The 18,554-nt window shown below is 35.5% G+C and overlaps 1 protein-coding gene across 1 annotated transcript; it reads right to left on the bottom strand.

Annotated features, from left to right (window-relative positions):
• Window positions 1-7,285: 7,285 nt before the first annotated feature.
• Window positions 7,286-12,731, bottom strand: LOC146745814 (NXPE family member 1-like). The gene is made up of 4 exons (XM_085498750.1): window positions 12,570-12,731; window positions 11,441-11,989; window positions 8,138-8,190; window positions 7,286-8,016 (listed from the first exon to the last, which is right to left on the bottom strand). Exons 1-4 carry the CDS (start codon window positions 12,704-12,706, stop codon window positions 7,286-7,288), a joined length of 1,470 nt encoding a protein of 489 aa, XP_085354876.1. The 5' UTR covers window positions 12,707-12,731.
• Window positions 12,732-18,554: the final 5,823 nt, after the last annotated feature.

Here is an 18,554-nt window from a genome sequence, read left to right on the forward strand (position 1 = left end):
CCGAAGTTACATTGGCATTCCAATCACCTATTAACGAATTACACGTGTTTAAATTATGTATAATTGATTTGACTTTTGCAAGGTAGTTGAGATATTCAATGAAGTTGTCCGGATTGTCTGTGGGCATGTAAATACAAATAATTAAAAAAGACGTATTATTGCTACACTCAATAGAGATGCCAAGAACCCGAGGATCATCGAAACGCTTTATAGACACAACATAATGTAGGCTCTTTCTCCATAAAATACCGATACCATCAAACGGACGCCCAAATCTAACATTTTTAAATTTGTCCATAGCAGACTCCCCACACGAATTAAAATCGGGATGTATACGCGATAATATTCCAAGTTCAGAGGTACACAACCAGTGCTCTTGAATTAGACAAATGTGACAACGATTGCACAAAGATCTCACGTCATTTACGGACGATTTAATTTCACGACTGTTAAAAGATGATATTGTTAGAGAATTCATGAACGAGATTGGTAGTATTTTCGAACAAGAACGCCCGCAGGCCACGATGTGGGCTGCATTGCAGATGACACAGTGTCACGTGGAATCGTAATTACAAAAGAAGCATAGGTATCGAATTTAATTTTAAGTTTCTTACAATTAGCGTCAATATTCACAGTTTTTTTAATATGCTTTACAGTTGAAGATTCTGTAGTATCCAGTGCAAATCTCGTGACAAATATCTTAGCAGGAAGCTGAGATCGAATAACGACGTGTAGATCAGAATTACAATTACCTTCACCAATTGTAAACACTTGGTGTTTCTTTTTACGTCTCCTAGTAACAGTGGTAAATGCATATTCATCTAGTAAACCAGATGATTTGATTGGCTATCTAGTAGGACCACCAGGTTGCGACTCCAAGATCGTCGGTTGCGAAATCGCATTTAGTGATTTACTACGCAATCGAGTTTGCTTAACATTCTCACCTGTTGAAGGTGTTTGCATACGACTTAATACTGGGGTGCGTTTCTCCAATCAATACATTGTCAATCAAACCATCAGCAATACCCGGGTCACCTGCCATTTCTTTTTCAGGCGAAACTTTGTGAGATACACATCCATTATCTTCAGACAATGACATATCACGTGATTTAGAAACAGTGCTAGAACATGTGTCATCCGACGCAGCTTTAGCTTTAATATTGGCGTTATCGCTACGAAGCTCACATAAATTCCGTTCTAAATTAGCCACACTCAAGGTACTTTGGTACTTTGTGACAATGAATCATGCAAATTATTTATTTCTTGCCGCAGGTTTTTTCAAATCACGTACCATTTCACAAACATCAACATCATTAAAATCAATCGGAGGAAGCTTAGAGAGATCCCTAGCAACAAATCATGGAAGTGTATGAATATCAGCTTCATGAAATAAAGTTATTGTGTCGTGTAAATTGTTCACTATCTTGATATGTCCTTGTCTTCTGATAGAACGGTTTGAACCACCACAATATTCATACAGAAAGCGTTTGGCTATCTCAATATCATGATCACTAAAATTGTCCTCGCATAGCTTAATTAGCATACCATTTGCCATGGAATCCATCTTGTTGCTTAAAAGGCACAACAGCTCGTTAACTACAATGGCTTTATGATCATCATCTTCATTTTCTTGAACGCATTCAACATCATTATTTGACGATAACCCATCTCGTCTTTTATCAGTGCATTTACCACATAACTGCAGATCCCCAATACTTATAGTTACTTGTTTAGAAAGTACACCACATGTACAGTCATTACAACGGAGCACCATTGTTGCACCTGTTTACATACCACGCATGGTACAAGAGCCGTCAGTCGCTCGGTAGGACAAAGTTTATGCTCGGTTTTCACGCGTCAGAATAAAAATGAGAATATTAAAGCACACAGGCAGACGCACATGACATTCACGGAGATAGAGTGCCGAAATTGAACCTGTAGTAACACGGAATATACCCAATATCTACAGATAACGCATCGATCCCATCGCATTAAAGTGTGACCGCCATGTTAAACAAAATGTCATAGTTCAAGTTGCGTTCACGAATGATACAAGGTATCATAGACTGTCGTTCGTGTGTGTTGTGTTCGTTCGGAATTTAATAGTAGTTAATACTCTATTGATCGTTGTATCCTTGAACTTTACCATTAAAACAACAAATTCAACCATTCGTGTACCAGTGATCAGTGTTTGGGCCAGCGATTTGTGTTTTAAATAAGTGAGCGAAAAAAGAAAGTAATAAAAATGTGGTAGTTTTTCCGGCCGGGAAAGACCCCATGGTCGGATATTAAGTTATAATTGGTTGCTTAAAACCGATAAAATTGGGAGATTGGGCGAAAGTAGTAGCGTAGCCAGTTGGTAGTAAACACAGGGGAGTCCAGAAGAGGAACAGCCACCACCCCTTACATTCAGTGCGTGAAATCCCGACAGATTTGTTTCGTTGTTAAATGTAATATTATGTTTTGAGGGCCGCTGAGTCTAAAAAAAACTAAGTGATCTAAAAAGAACGCGTTATAGACATGCCTACGCAGGATTTGGTTTGCCAGTACATAATCCTGTTTTAACACCTTGGCTACTATATTGACAATGGCTGTTTATCCTTGTTTGGCACTTGGAGTGACCGGCGAACAGTGTCGTAAATATTTTCGACACGAATTAAAAATCAGTTGTAAGCTGATTTTTTTATATGCGGGGGATCAGTAGTTATCAGTATGTGCACGTGTTTGGTAGTCGTAAGCTAGCGATTTTTGGTTTTCATTTGATGAGTTACAATTTGACCTTTTCGTCTTCAGGCAACTCTTCCATTTGTGTTATGTCGTTCATGTCTCTATCATGCGAAATCAATGATTTCACCACAGGTCTCGTCATTTGAACATTCTGGCTTTGGATGGTAGATAATAGCTCAGCAGGGACTAAAGCCATCTTCTTCACGGATTTCATCTATTTAAGACCGAGTAGGGGAGGGAGTATGATCAAAATTAAGGTAGCAATTAAGGGGCCAGGAAACCCCCTTTCTGAACCAGATTTTTTTTTCTTTTTTTCTTGACTGGAGTTTTCTTATTGGACAGTGCTCGAAGATGTTTCACGGATGCCGCCAATTTTCTTCTCTGACTAGGTGATAGCTTGACATTCCCTTTCAACGCATTGAGCGAGCATTCGCTAGCGATTTTTGGTTTTCATTTGCTAAGTTACTGAGTTTCGCCAAACTCATTTTTGACAATTGTTTTTGCTGAAATACATTGTATACTATATATGTTTTATTCTTTCAACTGCGATGTGGTATTTAATCTGATCGGATTACAACTCTCAACTTAGCAAATCATTGGAGTGTTATTTTTATTGTGATAATCAAGCATATGAATTTCGTGAGTTGTGAACAAATAAACTGTTAATAAAAGCTTTTGTAAGATTTCCGTGATAAGGGGTGGGTAGAAACACAGTCCATCAACACCCGATCTTTTGTCTCAATGCGTGTTTTGCGTTCGTCAAATTGTTTATTCGTTAATCCATATGAACGCAAGCCTGTTTTTCTATTAACATAAAATTAGCATATGGTATGACATACTTTTTAACAGAAGCCTTCTTGATTCACATCCACGCATGCGTATACACATCGTTTCGATTTTTGTCACAACGGGAGGAACTGTACATTATTTACCGAAATGTGAGAAAACTAAGATTTCGATATCGGTTGGAATAATAAATTGCAAAAGGGACCAGAGAATATTGCTGCTCAATGCATGAACGAAGGCTACAGAAATTGAGCCATCGACGCAGTCATCCATTCTGCCAGGGCTGCAAAAACTTCTCGAACGCAGTTTATGTGTTAAAACACGATCTACGTTTGATAAAAAAATAAAAATTAACAGAACAGCCATTGAAACAGTATTTGCACTTTTTTGAACTCAAACCTTAATATTAATAAAATAATAGTTCAAGTCAGAAAAGTGTGTTTGGGAGGGTTGTTAAGATCAGATACTCTCAATGATTCAGTTATTTCTAAGATATAAATCAACGTTCTTCAAAATTTTAAGCATCAATATTGATGTTCTGTTCTTGTGTGGATACGAGTTTCCACGGGGCACTACACAACTACACTAATATGACGACTGTGATCGTTTTAGATATGGAGACGCATTTTCACATGGTAAACACTTTTTGTACAGCGTCACCATATCACGTCGCCCTGCATTTTTTTTATGTCAATTAAATGAACATATCTTTTGAATTATATGTGTCTTATTAGAAAGCTTTGACGAAAACAAATACACACGCAAGTCAGAATAATTTCGATATAAGCTTTATAAAATGACAATGATTCACAGGCGCAGAACGGAAGACATTGTAAATCTAGGAAGATTTTATGACGTCATCGGTTTCACTCCACAAGCATAACGACGTATATAAATGTACACAAATGAGCCAAGTACTGGTGAAAAGTACAAGAGTGATGGACTAATCAGCATATCGGAACCAATCCTTTGCACTGGCATTTTGACCGATATAAAAAAGAATGTAGTAGTCCAGATAAATATGGTGTCGTAATTATTCAATATATACGTTAAGACAAAACATACTTTTGCATTTATACTTGATATATATATATATATATAAATAAAATATACAAAAAGATTTTGGTTATTTAAGCTCCCCACACATATACTTGCATTAACATTGGTCACATGAGTGAGGTGATCATGTGACCGGGCGCGTCATTTGACTTCATATTGGAGTGCACGTCCTTAGCTGCTTGTGCATGGACTTTTTTTGGACGTGGTGAAACTTTGCATTCTCGTGAGTGAATAGTGTAAGAAATGGGCCAAAAATGATTTTTAAGTTTGGCATCGCCCCTGACGTGAAACCTTACTATATAAGGACATGATTTAGCATAGATGCCTGCTTGTAACAAAAAATGCCGAAACAAAATTTGAACACTTTCCTACCTTCTGCTGGCTGTCTGCAAGCAATTATGGCCTTTTCCTGCATGTTGCGTCTGCAAGTTTGGCAGAACATCATTCACGACTTGCTTTCTTTACTGGAGGAGGAGATAATGTGTTAATCGTATTCGTAAATCATTATCCCAATCTGATACTGAAAAGTTGGTACATGCTTTCATATCTTCTCGCTTAGACAGCTGTAATTCATTATTGTCTGGTCTCCCTGTAACTAAGATAAAACCTCTTATTCGTGTACAAAATGCAGCAGCCCGCCTTGTCACTCGTGCTCGAAAATATGACCACATTACAGACATTTTTATTAAACTTCATTGGTTACCAGTTGTACAAAGAATCAATTTCAAATTACTTTTACTAGTTTATAAATCTTTGTATGGTTTTGCCCCAAATTATCTATGTGAATTAATCGAATTTTATGTACCGAGTCGTAGTTTAAGATCTGAATCGAAGTTTCTTATTAAAACTCGTCAGATGTGTAGTAAAAAGTCCAAGGTGTTATACAAAGACCGTGCTTTTGAAAATTTAGGTCCTAAACTTTTTAATGAATTACCTCTGTCTGTTCGTTCTAGTCCTTCAGTAGACATTTTTAAATCCAGACTGAAAACGCACTTATTTAAATGTGCTTTTAATATTTGACTGATTGTTTATTGTATCAGCGCCTTTGATCTTCATATGTTGGAATTGTTGCGCTTAATTAAATAGAGTTATTATTATTATTATTAATGTGTTACTTTGTGCCCAGGAGAACCTTCAAATTTGTATGTATTTACATCGTTTCTCAGGGCCAGTTGAATTATTTCGAATACATATCCTATAGAAAGCAACCAAGCTATGGTATATGAATGTTATAAACCTAGCAATTTTTTGGAAAAATAAAACAGTTCAATTTACAATCAGTCAACATGTTGATTTCCTCCACCTGCTGCTTAAAACGCGTCTCCATGTTCACAGTGATAATTATTATCAGCACATTGTCGACTAGCACCAAACCAATTCTGTCATCGTATCGCTTATTTGAAATAAAAGACGTGTTTTAAGAGCATGTCAAAACTTCCACCAGTATTCGACTGAAGTCTGTCACATTGTATTGCTTAACTGAAGAATGGCATCCATTGGCGTGTGAATTGAATCTTATCCATTTAAAATCAACAAACCATCAACTATTACTTGCAGCGGATTTCTTAATTTGTAATATTACAATAAAGGCGGAGCAGAAATGATATTATTATGGGGAGGGTGCTCAGCACTGCCAATTCACATCACACTTTTGACGAAATGGTCTCTCGACGAAATATGCATCGGGATAAAGCATTTTGTATGTAGTTTCTCCCAACGATCATTTACAACTTTTCTATTCGTTTTTTTTTTCTCAGACAGAAGTGAAATAGTCTTTCCCTTTCGGTTATAACTTGTGTATAGTATGCTGTTCTAGGCCAATAACATATAGGTTAGACCAAACATATTCCTAGCAACAGACGTAGTTGGCACTTGCATGTAGATCCACATCCTATAAAGGACCATTATAGTTTTTATCAAAGTATCGCATGATTCTTTATTTTGAGCAGGCACATTACATTGGCATTACAACAAATACACATTTTGAATTTAAACATTTTATTATATTGTAGTATTCCAGGGACGTAACAACCAACGTATTTTATTCACTAGGCCGTCAGCAACCAACACGAATTGTTCAGCTACCAGTCTACAGCATTTTCAACATCAGCATTGGCAATTGTTACGTGCACGTTACAGGATCTCGGCACGTGCCAACATTTTTAAGCCTTCATGTTTGGAGAGAATTACAGCACTGGGTTCATGTTTGTCCGGACCCACATCGGGACCCACTCGGCTAGTGCTTTGTTAATTATTGATTAAATTTGTTGATTATGTTCTGAACGTTTTGGATTCCGGCATTACCATGATGTATCATTGGGAGGGAGAAATCTTCTGCCGTTTTCTTAGAAAAACTAATTGTATTAAATTGCACTTGCTGGATAATTTAGAAAATTTGGAATCAAATGAACTATAATTCTATCAGATATTTAGGTTTTTGATGTCACTTACTGAAAAAACTGAAGAAATACCTTTTTTATTTAATTTTATTTATTAATCAATGTCACTTATTTCCAGGAGCGCTATGTACACCCACTCGTTATCACTTGTTTTACCAAAGTAATGTGCATTGTAAGTACACATTCAGTACATAATGTTTATTTCTTTGTTGGAACAATATAATGTGGCATAACGGGAACCGTGACAAAGCACATTTGCTGAATTCGAATCCTATATGTCCGTATATGTGCCTGAATATTATTTTTTTTTTAAATTAGCTTGACACGACTAGCTCGGGACATATATAGGATAGCATTAGATACACTTCTTGAACGATGACGCTATGAGGCATATGAACATTGTTGTCCTCAAACGATGACGAAACCATATCCCATATGTCTAGAAAATGCACTCCAATACCCCCAAACACACGACGTATCATTCTGTTCATGTCATAGAAGACCCAGTTGGCACTGTGTATAGTTTGTTCGATAAATATGTTATCACGTGGATGCGCAAGTTTGATTATAATTTTTGAAGTGGGACACCTTAACATTAGACGCTGAACAGCCAATTTAGCATGATATATTCTTTCTAAGAATGCTCGGTTTGTGAAAGCACCATAATGAAATGCAAAATTTAAAACGATTACATAGTTTTCTGTAGAACAATTATTTTGAGAAATCCTATCCAGTAAATCACTCTCTAAAACACCTGTTTTAAATTCAACTACAATATTTCCAGTTCTTGGGTACACGAATTGAAAGACAATATCATTGATATCAAAAACTGTTTTTATAGCTTTTCGTATTTGCTTTATTGTGGAATCACCACAAAGAATGAGTTTTTTATCACCTAGACATATGGATGCCTGTTGCTTCGTCCACTGCTGACTTCTGCATACAAGAGGCACAAATACAGATCTGTTCTTCCAATAACCATCGCTTAATGGAATAGGTAAATCTGCAGTACATGGAGCCAGGGCTTCTAGTGATGGCAGTGCCTCTGTTATAATGAGAAATACCAATGTTTTTTTGTTTTTATTTATTTATTGGCAATGCATTAAACCACATTTGATGCGTACTTTATTGTTCGCCAATTTACATAATGTCACATTAGATCATACCTTTAATTTGTAATTTCATCGGCGTTCCATTCAGTTGTGGCTTTCGAAAGTTTCTGTGGAATTATAAAAAAAAATATTGATATCAACCGATAATATTTCTACAATGCACATAAACACATCATATTCAAGTGATTGAAGAAAAATTATGTCAGTTGATAATCCTCTTACAATGTCCTCAACGTTATTGCAGTAAAAGTTACATTGAAAATATACATAAGTATACGACATGATTTAGTTCTAAGGGTACATTTACACAGTTTTCAATAAACACATCGCATTATATATGGTACTTCCAATGAAATAAAGACGGGTGGTTCCATTGTGTGTAACAGTTAGCATCTTCATGGGTTGTTCTAGAGTGTACTTATATTCATAGAACTGCAAGTTAGAAGTTTAGTATTCATTGTAGCGTAAGATAAAATTGTTAATTAATTTCTAAGTCTACAAATAATGTACTATATACCTTCATGTGTTTACGATTTTATTTTCCACAAAGGCCCTGTTAGTTAATGACAGCGTGTTCACAAGGCTGATCATATTATTTATAATGTTATTAATATTTTGAAAAAGTATCATACATTTAAGATTCCGCTTCATTATTGAGTTGTTTCTACCATTTATATTGTGTGGCTATTATAGCGAATGTCGGGAAACATACTAAATATAATGTTTGTGTTTTATCTCTATACGACGAGTTGTATATGCTTTAAAACACTTAACATTATCTTGCTATTCTATCAGCTAATATGCATTATCATTGCATTTTATGATATCAATGTCCAATGGCAAGGAAACATCAATGATTTAGATGACTCTGACACATATTTTAAATGACACTGACTAGTTCAAATAAACGTTTTGCGTACATACATATTTGTAATGTGTATTCTCACAATGAAATGTATACATGTGTTTATGAAAACAAATGTGTATATGTGCATAGCGCCCGCAATAGTTCATACATGATTTTCCTTGTTATTTTGATTTATTTTTTGCTGTCAGTGAGTTTTGTATATACTATTTTTTTTGTATTCTTATTGTCACATCACAGACTTACAATATACAAAAATACGGTGCAAAAAGAGGCAAAATGAAGAAATGAGCACTGAAAATTCACCTGTCCTGTATTATGGAGTAATTAGAAAGCTATTATTATTTCGCGTTATTGAAAGATGAACATAACCCGTGCGAACGAACAAAATGGTAACATCGCCAATGACCAATGATTTTAGGAAATACCCTTGATCCATTGAGCAAAATGGGAAAACTGCCTTCTTAGCCCCTATTGGGCTAAAATAGTATTAGTATCAGTTTCTTGGCTTTGTCAACAGGCACAGCATGTTCAGCCGTGTAACTCGCGTTACTTTGTTTATGATATTTTGATTTATAGCCAAAGATAAATATATATTAAGAACTGTGAATCGCCTAATGAAGGTTGGTTTGACTGCTAAACAATCAGCGACTTCTTGGTTTCATACAACTAAAATTTATTGATTACACCGTCGCTACTGGATTGTGAAGCACAATCCCGTCATGAACGTGCTCAATGACTGCACACAAAAACACTCGTAAGAGATTTCAGCAGTTTGGTGGGTTGCTACCCATAAATGTTTTGACAACAATCACAACCCTCTTTCTATAAACTTACATATAAGGGTAGTCACAAGAATGTAATATGATAATCCCAGAATGTTTGGAATAATACACCTACTAGAGTGTGTTTACCCGAATGTTTGTCTTATGAATGGATATATCCATCACCGTTTTAGCTGCAGTAAACTTCAAAGATTTTTTAAGAAGTATTGTATACCCAACATAGACCCTATGGTGCGATATGTATTCTGGAATGGTAAATCATTTGATTATTTAAAAAAAAAATTAAACCTGGGAATCCATAGTGGGGCAGGTGTATACAAAACATACTGCACTTATTGTTCAACATTTCGCCCCTAGTTGAAACTAGAAGGACTAACAGATTTTAATAATATACATGGTAAATGTACTGATTTGATGTGTATACTAATTGGTGAAGGCCACTGTTTGAATTGTAACTATTAGTATGTGCATACGGCATGCAATCTGATTGAATTGCATCTCTGTCATTTTTATTAATACTTATTACAATTCGTCAGCCAGAATAGTTAGCATTGTGTGTGCTACCTTTGTGCATACATATTTATCTAATTGTGTCTCTTGCACCTGTGCATATACTGAACTATATAATAACATGTTATAAGTACATTATGAGTAACCCTAAATAAGTTATGTTATGTGGTTGATCATGTTGTCACACGAACCCACACAAAATATAAGTACGTTACCACAGCTTTATATTTTGGCATCTCTTGACCAAATGTTTTAATTTAAAAAAAAATTATGATCAAGATGTGGAAACCACAAATATACATTGTTAGACGTATAGAATATTTTGTGATATTAAACTAAGTTTTGTCTTGTTTTGGAATAGCCCCGATTAAATCACATAAAATGTGATTGTATTTTAGATATAAACGTGTTTTACAACAATAACTAGTGTAAAGTGACACACTATAGCTAAGTTTTTGAAATAATATTATTAAATCCTAATATCATACCTATTCACATTGATATGGATGACCCTCTATCGAGTTCAGTTCTTGGCAGTCGAGGGAACGCATAGCTTATTTTCTCTGCGATCTGTGCAGATAGTTATTTCCCTAAGTTTACATATTACATTACATTACATTGTGACCGAGGCCGAGGTCGAAAGTGTTTTCTTCGGGTAAATAAATCTGTATATCGACCGAACGACTGTCCGAAACATTGATATAAATACTCGACACGCGAGCACATAGACAACAACAGCAAACTACACTAGGGCACTCGACTTAAATAAAATTTAAAGCATAGTTTAGGTAAAATGAACAATTGAATGAAAGCCAGATGTAAGTGTGATACACAACGAGTGATAACATTACCTTGGTGAAATAATTAGAAGCCCTATACGTCGGTGTACAAATCCAGGGATACCGTGCATAATTCAAGTAATTAGGGATAGTGTGTGTACACGATGCAGCGTCTACGGTCAGACTGGCCGATGCAGTCGTGTTGATCGATGATTATGTCCCGTTTAAAAGTATTCACCTAAAAAATAACTCGTCAATATCAAAAATATGTTTATGCGCGTAACTAATTGGCCGTTAGGGCTATGAGGTAGAATAATACATTTTATACCTAAAATTATTGTACAAGCCGAGTAAAAGTACATTCATTGTATTTCGGCAAAACAAATCATTTTATCAGAAAAAAAAATAAACAGCTCACCTGTTGAAATCATCCTTTACATCTGTTATCATAGCAGCGGCTGCTGCATTCATACTTTCAACTTTAGCAGTAATGTTCTGCAGTTGGTCACAACTGAAGTTCTGAGGTTTATCACATATTATAACTGTTTTCCCCATTGCATGTTGATTGCCATATTCACACTGATTCATCCAGACGCCTTCATTAACCAAAGCACACTGTCTAATTTCTGTGGAAGTACCGTTTGTGAACTCCGCTGTGTATGTTATGAGTCTTTCTTCATTTTTTATCACGTTCTTCAGAAATTGTACACCTTCCCTGTTGATTATCAGTGCGATATGAACATTTGCTTCACCTGACCAGGCAGCATAAAACAACACCGAGTAAGTACCATTACCGTAGTCGACCACACGTCCAGCAGTACTCTTATTTAACGAGTCGGAGGACATAAATGCTGAAAAGAAATCTCCTCCCATGTCTCTGCTTCGACCATAATCATCAACAGTTACTATGACAACATGCACATAATCTCCTCTTTTAATGTCTTTCTTATTGTTGTAAAATGTAACTCTATAAAAAAATGAGAATAAAAATGTCAGTCATTAAAAAAATCAATTCAGCGTTATTTGTTACTTATCTGTTTGTTCAAGTATTTTATTGTAAAATATGGAATTGTAGCATATAAAATATCAAATTGGAAAACCATGAATGATACTTAAAACCATGTAGTAATTTAAATTCACATGTCATGTCGTAACTCATTCAGGTCGAATTAGTAACTATATTAAAATATAATACACAGTATCTCAAGTATTAACAATGAATACCGCAACAAAATCAGGAAACTGATCACGGAAAAGTGTAAAGAAAATAAAACATGATCGAGACCTGTTACACTACACTACCTCATTAATGATGTAGAATACACATATGGGAAGATTTGATTTAGCGAATTTCTGACTTCAAATAAAACTTAAACTAACAAGTGATAAAGATTCACCGTTTTCTGAAAACGTACCAATCATGATCAATTTTGAATATCAACACAGCGATTGTAGTCATTCGAAGCATAGACCGTTCGAAAACAAATATTGCGCAGTGTAGATAGAAAACATGGCCAAACATTATTCACGCTGACATAGATTATTACCTTGTTTTATTCGCTGATGTTAGCCCACGAAAACCATCAGCAATATCAAACGGTTCGCTCATGTTTATTCTAACAGGTTCATGTTCAGTATGTTGATGTGACCAATCCAACTCCTCAACAATTCCTATCCAGTCCATGGCAAATCGATTATAATCGTCATACGGGAAAAGATCACGGCTTCGGTTAAGTACTCTGTAACTATTCTTGTCAGCATTAACATCACGATTATTTTTGAAACTTAAGTTCATATTAAATGTTACCGGTACCATATTGAATGAGCTCTGTTGAACGGAAAAAAGAAGATGCATGAAAATAAGCTAAATAACTATATCCCCCTCTTATTTATGAGTTTCATTCAGCACGCATGATAGTAATAATATCATATTCGTTTGGTTGCTACATAAAATGCATTTTCCATATCGGCTGTTTCGAGATGGCAGACATGAAAATACGCATGGTTTGACAGATTGCTTCTCAAATGTTTGAATAATTGCACATGTCTTTGTTCATTTATATTTAGCAAAGGTTTCTATGAGTAAATATTGTACACGTTATTATCATACAAATGTCATGGAACGTGCAGTTCATTGTATTCTACTGTTAAAGATGACTCATATGCGACGGTTTTACTCCGTGGTATGAACTATTAATTTGTCATCCCTAATCACGTTAAAACACGAACAGAGTGTGTTTCAATGATATTACAACTGTTTGTATTTGCCACATTTTTTTCCTCGGTCCTTGATTGAAAACGAGTAATCAATCAAAAAAGACATTTGTATATGAAGGTTGCAAACTATCTCAACACATATAGAATGCTATGTTATAGCTCTCAACGAGAAATTCCATTAATCACACGTGTGTGTATTCCCGACGCAATCCTGCGTTTGGCCAAAATTAATTTGTTTCAAACCAATTTATTCATTACTAAAAGAGTTTAAAACGCCATTTGCTGATAAGAGCTAAGTTTAAGTTACGATCATAACCCCACCCTCCTCAATTAACTACGAAAAGTCAAACGAAGTTTGACTCTTTCAATGCACGCACCTAGTTAAAATATATCAACGATAACTGCTACGAAATCATTTGTATTTGTAAGAACAAATTCATTGAAACCCCACTAGAGTCCCACAATAACCTGCTATTTTACTAATAAAACAAGTAGTTTGGCCCGTCAATTTCCAACTCGTAAATACAACGCGATCTGACGGGATTATCGTGTAATCACTCATAATTGATGCAATGGAAGTTTCTCCCAATACTGCTTTGAAATATTAGCCGTTGTGTCACAGATGTTACCAATATAACGCTATTTGTTTACGTGAGCCAGCTGTCAATGAGGAAACATAATACATGATACAGGCTAATAATTTGCATTATTATCTGTCATCGTAACGCCATAAATTACAGCGTGCAATAGTTTTGCGGTATTTTCATTCCATAATATAAGAAAACGCGAATTCCAAATATGGAATCATTTCGCGCGTAAGCGTCCTCTAATAATAAAAAGAAACATGGCTGCCACCAGCGTTTGACCGGACTCCACACAAAACAAAATCGCCGATTCTGTTCCAAAATTGGATACCTTAAAGTATACACTCCTAGAGTACGCCGCGCATCGACCTCCGCTGCGCGTCGGTCAATACTTCCGCTCTATTGTCTTCGTGTATACTTGTAGGTGTCCTTGTAATAACCTCATATTAATATTAATTGGCAGCTAAGATACATTTCTGATTATTTTGACCGTATTTAATTGGCGTCCTCAATATTGCCTGCTCGTTTTCAGTAATCCAGGCTGTATTGACCGAGGTCGGTCAAATGTTCTGATAAACTCTTCTGTAGTTGTACTACTACTCACATTTTGAGGTCAGCATTGCCATGTGACATATGCTCAAATTGAAATGTATTGGCGCCCTACGATATCCCTTAAAATCATTTTTAATTGTGTGTGTGCGATTTTACTAATAATTCTTTGGTTACACGTATTAATTCGGAGGTTACCAAAAATTTAAACATAACCCTTTGCGTTGGATGATCTCAGAACGATTTCAAGATATGTAATTGCTTTGCATATGTTAGCCAGGTGTGATCCTTCTGATCCCGGTTGAATGGTTTCCGTGGTAAAGATTGACTTTATATAAAAACGCGCTGGTTATTTCCTTTCGTTGTGCAGATCAGGATGATTCCAGTGTTGCCATGGTCACTTGCGAATTGCTTTATAATTTGGCTAGGACACTTATCCATAATGATGGGTCGCCGTACGGGTCTTTCCCCAGAGAGTTGAGGTCGCAGATGTGACTTTTAGCGTGTCATAGAAATTACGTAAACAAAAATAGTTTTCAGAAGGTTTAGGAATAATAACATTAATATCATTGTGCGTTTTTCCATAACGTCGTCTCAAAAATTCAATTTGTTTTAGTGTCAATCCTTTAATTGCGGGAACAACTTCTCCAGTACGTAGAGCAAGCAAGGAGTTATTGAAATTTCTGCACATTATCGAGATGGGACTTCTCGTGAAAAGGGGAAATGAACATTCTAATATGTCACCCAACGCAATAATTCTAACAAATTGACGGTAATATGAGCTTTGGCAAGTCGATCCTGATTTCGAAACTAAAAATATTACGTAGAATAAAAAAAAGTATTTTTAAAGGCGGTTCGACAGTTCCGGGCTTCGAAAACAGTGTCAGTAATATGGGAACTCATATTGTGTTACGCTTTGCATGCGTGTAACATATTAACACAAATGTGTAATGTTTCGAAGACAGTAGTTCATAGAGTGCATTTTATTTAATTTTCATTTGGGAACCATGGATATGCGCGAATATTTCAGTTCCATGTCTGATTATGTTAAATATTTTCCAAATATTCAGTTATAAAATATTTCAGGAGAGTAAACATTCAGCAATTTAACTATTTCTGCTATATTATAATTTATCATAGATAAGAACATACCTTTTAACTGTTAATACACTCTGCTACAATAGCTAGCTGTAATTACGCTTTCTTTTGTACTTATCCATAATTAAGATAATATAAAGAATATGTACTTACCATATACAGTGTACCAGCAGAAAATATGACTAGTAAAACAGGACAAACACGATATTTTACGATTTTTTGCATACTATAAATTTGTTCATGCGCCTCGCAATAGAAATATTTGTCTCAGTAACAACGAACAATTTCGATACTATTCACACCAGCGCATTGGTGCGTTTAATTTTTTAATTCAACAAAGATATATGAATCGGCCAACGTGACGTGTTTGCATTACTGTAGGTGGAACGTACGGAAGTAATTGATGACGTGTATACACAGGAGTGTTTTACAAAATCATAATGTATGGGAATAATGCGCTTTAGGCAGCCAGACACCATGATGATATCGTGGATTGGTGTGTATTATTTGTTTATTAAAATCATTATAACATTTCAAACCATGTACAGTTACTTGTGGTGTAGTTATTATTTTCTCTAGCATAACTTTGGTCACACATTGTGCATATATATAGTTACTTTCACAAATAAAAGTAGCAGAAATATGCAAAAGTCTAGATGCTGTATTGTCAAGACCAACTAACTTAGAACTGGGAAGTGAGAACTGACATGTGACTGGCGGTTTAACAAATGGTCGAGTATTGGTCAATTTAGGTTCAATGATTTTCCACAATTTTGTGAAATATGAATCCCCCACTGAAACATTGGGAAGTAACTTTTCAGCAACAGATTAAAAATGTTTATTAAAATTATTAACAATGTAATCGAGGTTATTACTAACTGAAATATGAATGTCAAAAAAGTAAGATTTATCACTACTGATAAATTCGTTGAGGGTAAATTACCAAATTACGCTTTTGGTTTAGGACAGTAACATCGAGCCCCAAATTGCGTGCAAGCCTTCGTAGAATGTCTCTTTCCCTATTTTTAAGTAGAATGTTCGTATTTCGCCAACATGGGTGTCTTAATTTTACCACATCTACAAAGAAATGGGGCAGGCGAATCAAAAAATATTATTTAAAATAGAATGTCATAATAGTATTGGAAATATTGTGTACTGAAATCAGAAGCGTATTCAGAATGTCAGCAAAGATAACGACACAACGAATACTTTGGAATAATTTCTATAGCAAATAGAAACATGGTTGTTGGATCAAGGGTGAGCGCAGAGTTTATGAAGCACGAAAATAGGGTCATTGTTATACATTCGCAAATTAATAATGAGAGCCAAATTAACATTTTCATTATAATTTACCGAATGTAGACCGTGTAACACCATTTATAAGTTGAGAAAAGCCTAAATCCACTAAGAAATTAAACAAGTGAGTACAGTTAGATGATACATCATATTTAAAATCTCCAAAAACAACCATTGTTTGCCTTCTTGGTAAGCTCTTTCAATGTTATTAGCTATCAGTATATCTACGTTACGAACTTGGCAATCTAAAACCGCCGCCGGGAAAAATAGACATTCATCTGTGTGGAGTTAATTCAGCCGACATAATTTAGGACAAATCTACGACTGAAAACAAAGTCAGAGTTGATGAACTGCACAAAACCATCCCTTCAAATTAAATTAAACCATCATATCAAAATCATATCGCACAAAAAGAATACATTTGTTTGTTTTTTACAATCGGCGGTATTTATCAAACTAAGCTCGACCAATATATTAGTAATATTGTTAATATTAATAAACCAATTCAAATTACTGGCGAAATTGCGATTGTCTGAAACACTGTAACGTGAGTAGCTAGAAACGGCTGTCTCATGCGACATGCGCGAACTGTATGGCTTGTCTCGCCGCAATTGTAACATCATACGTCGCTATTGTTGTGCTGCTGTATATTGTAATTACACACGTGGATGGAAAGTATGTCTGACTCTATCACAGCTGTTAGTATCTGTTAGTATTGTGGATTTGCGCAATCAGGTGGCTTTGCGAATAATCTCCATGGTTGCTCCTACGATGAGTGCTTTTAGTGTGGAAACTGAACGGATCGGGTGATAGGACAAGTGATGTTAAATATTCCTACGAACATGCCTGTACCACTGGTATTCAAATGAACCTTATCACTGTACAACTTACATAATATTCTGACATTGTCAATAAAAGATCATTGTTTTCCTCCACGAGACGAATGAATTCACAGCTACATGTAGATAGTCGTCTCTTGAACACACAATTGATTAATAACTAACTTTGTTTAAGGGTTATGTACACTTGTTAACGATATCATGTTCAAAAATTAATTTTTTAACATCGTTAGTTCCACAATGAATGATAACAGAGTCGTTATTTGCAATCAATTCTTACACATTGTCAATACACCTGGAAACATCCGTGAAATGCGTGTCTGACATGACAATAACTTATACTTGAATTGTGTTATATACTTCAATCAATATCACGAAGAAGTGAATCTCCAATAATAATAAAATTAAGCCGATCAGATGCAGATTCATTTGGATGAGATGGCGATGAACAATTAAATGATTTCACAGTGCTCTTCAGAAACAAAAGGTGATACATTTTCCATACAGCCATCGTTAGTACTGATCTTGGATTGAAGACTACGTATTATGCTACCCAAAGCTAGTATATATTTGTTTTGCTGCACAAATATGTTTTTAAAAACTTCCAAATCTTTTAGTAGTGCATCCATTATAACTGGGGGTATCGTTGAAGTATCATCAGCGCGGCCACCGACATGGGTGGTAACAATGGAGGCCGCCCTGGATGAGGTACTTTCAGAAGGGACACCAAATCTACGTTGATTACAAGATACACACTGATAATAATCTGGTTTACTCAAGTTAACTTACATTGGATCATCAATTCCGCAGTCATTACACTTCATTATGCAATGATAACATAACAATGCTTGTAGAACACGCAACAGATTGTGCAGCACACAAAACACATGTCTGCAACTCCAGGACGTGTACCAACATGTGTGACCTGCATATTAAATAGTGCCACTAT

This window comes from Saccoglossus kowalevskii, chromosome 5 (assembly GCF_978046115.1).
Source record: "Saccoglossus kowalevskii chromosome 5, keSacKowa6.1, whole genome shotgun sequence".
Classification (NCBI taxonomy): Eukaryota; Metazoa; Hemichordata; class Enteropneusta; family Harrimaniidae; genus Saccoglossus; species Saccoglossus kowalevskii.

Bases quoted from the DNA above. Each gene is read 5' to 3' on its own strand.
- LOC146745814 (XM_085498750.1), bottom strand. From the start codon at position 12,706: ATGGACTGGATAGGAATTGTTGAGGAGTTGGATTGGTCACATCAACAT. The intron at 11,990-12,569 runs GTAATAATCTAT...ATTTTTTTATAG, and splicing joins ACATCAGCGAATAAAACAAG to AGTTACATTTTACAACAATA. The intron at 8,191-11,440 runs GTGAGCTGTTTA...ATAATTCCACAG, and splicing joins GTAAAGGATGATTTCAACAG to AAACTTTCGAAAGCCACAAC.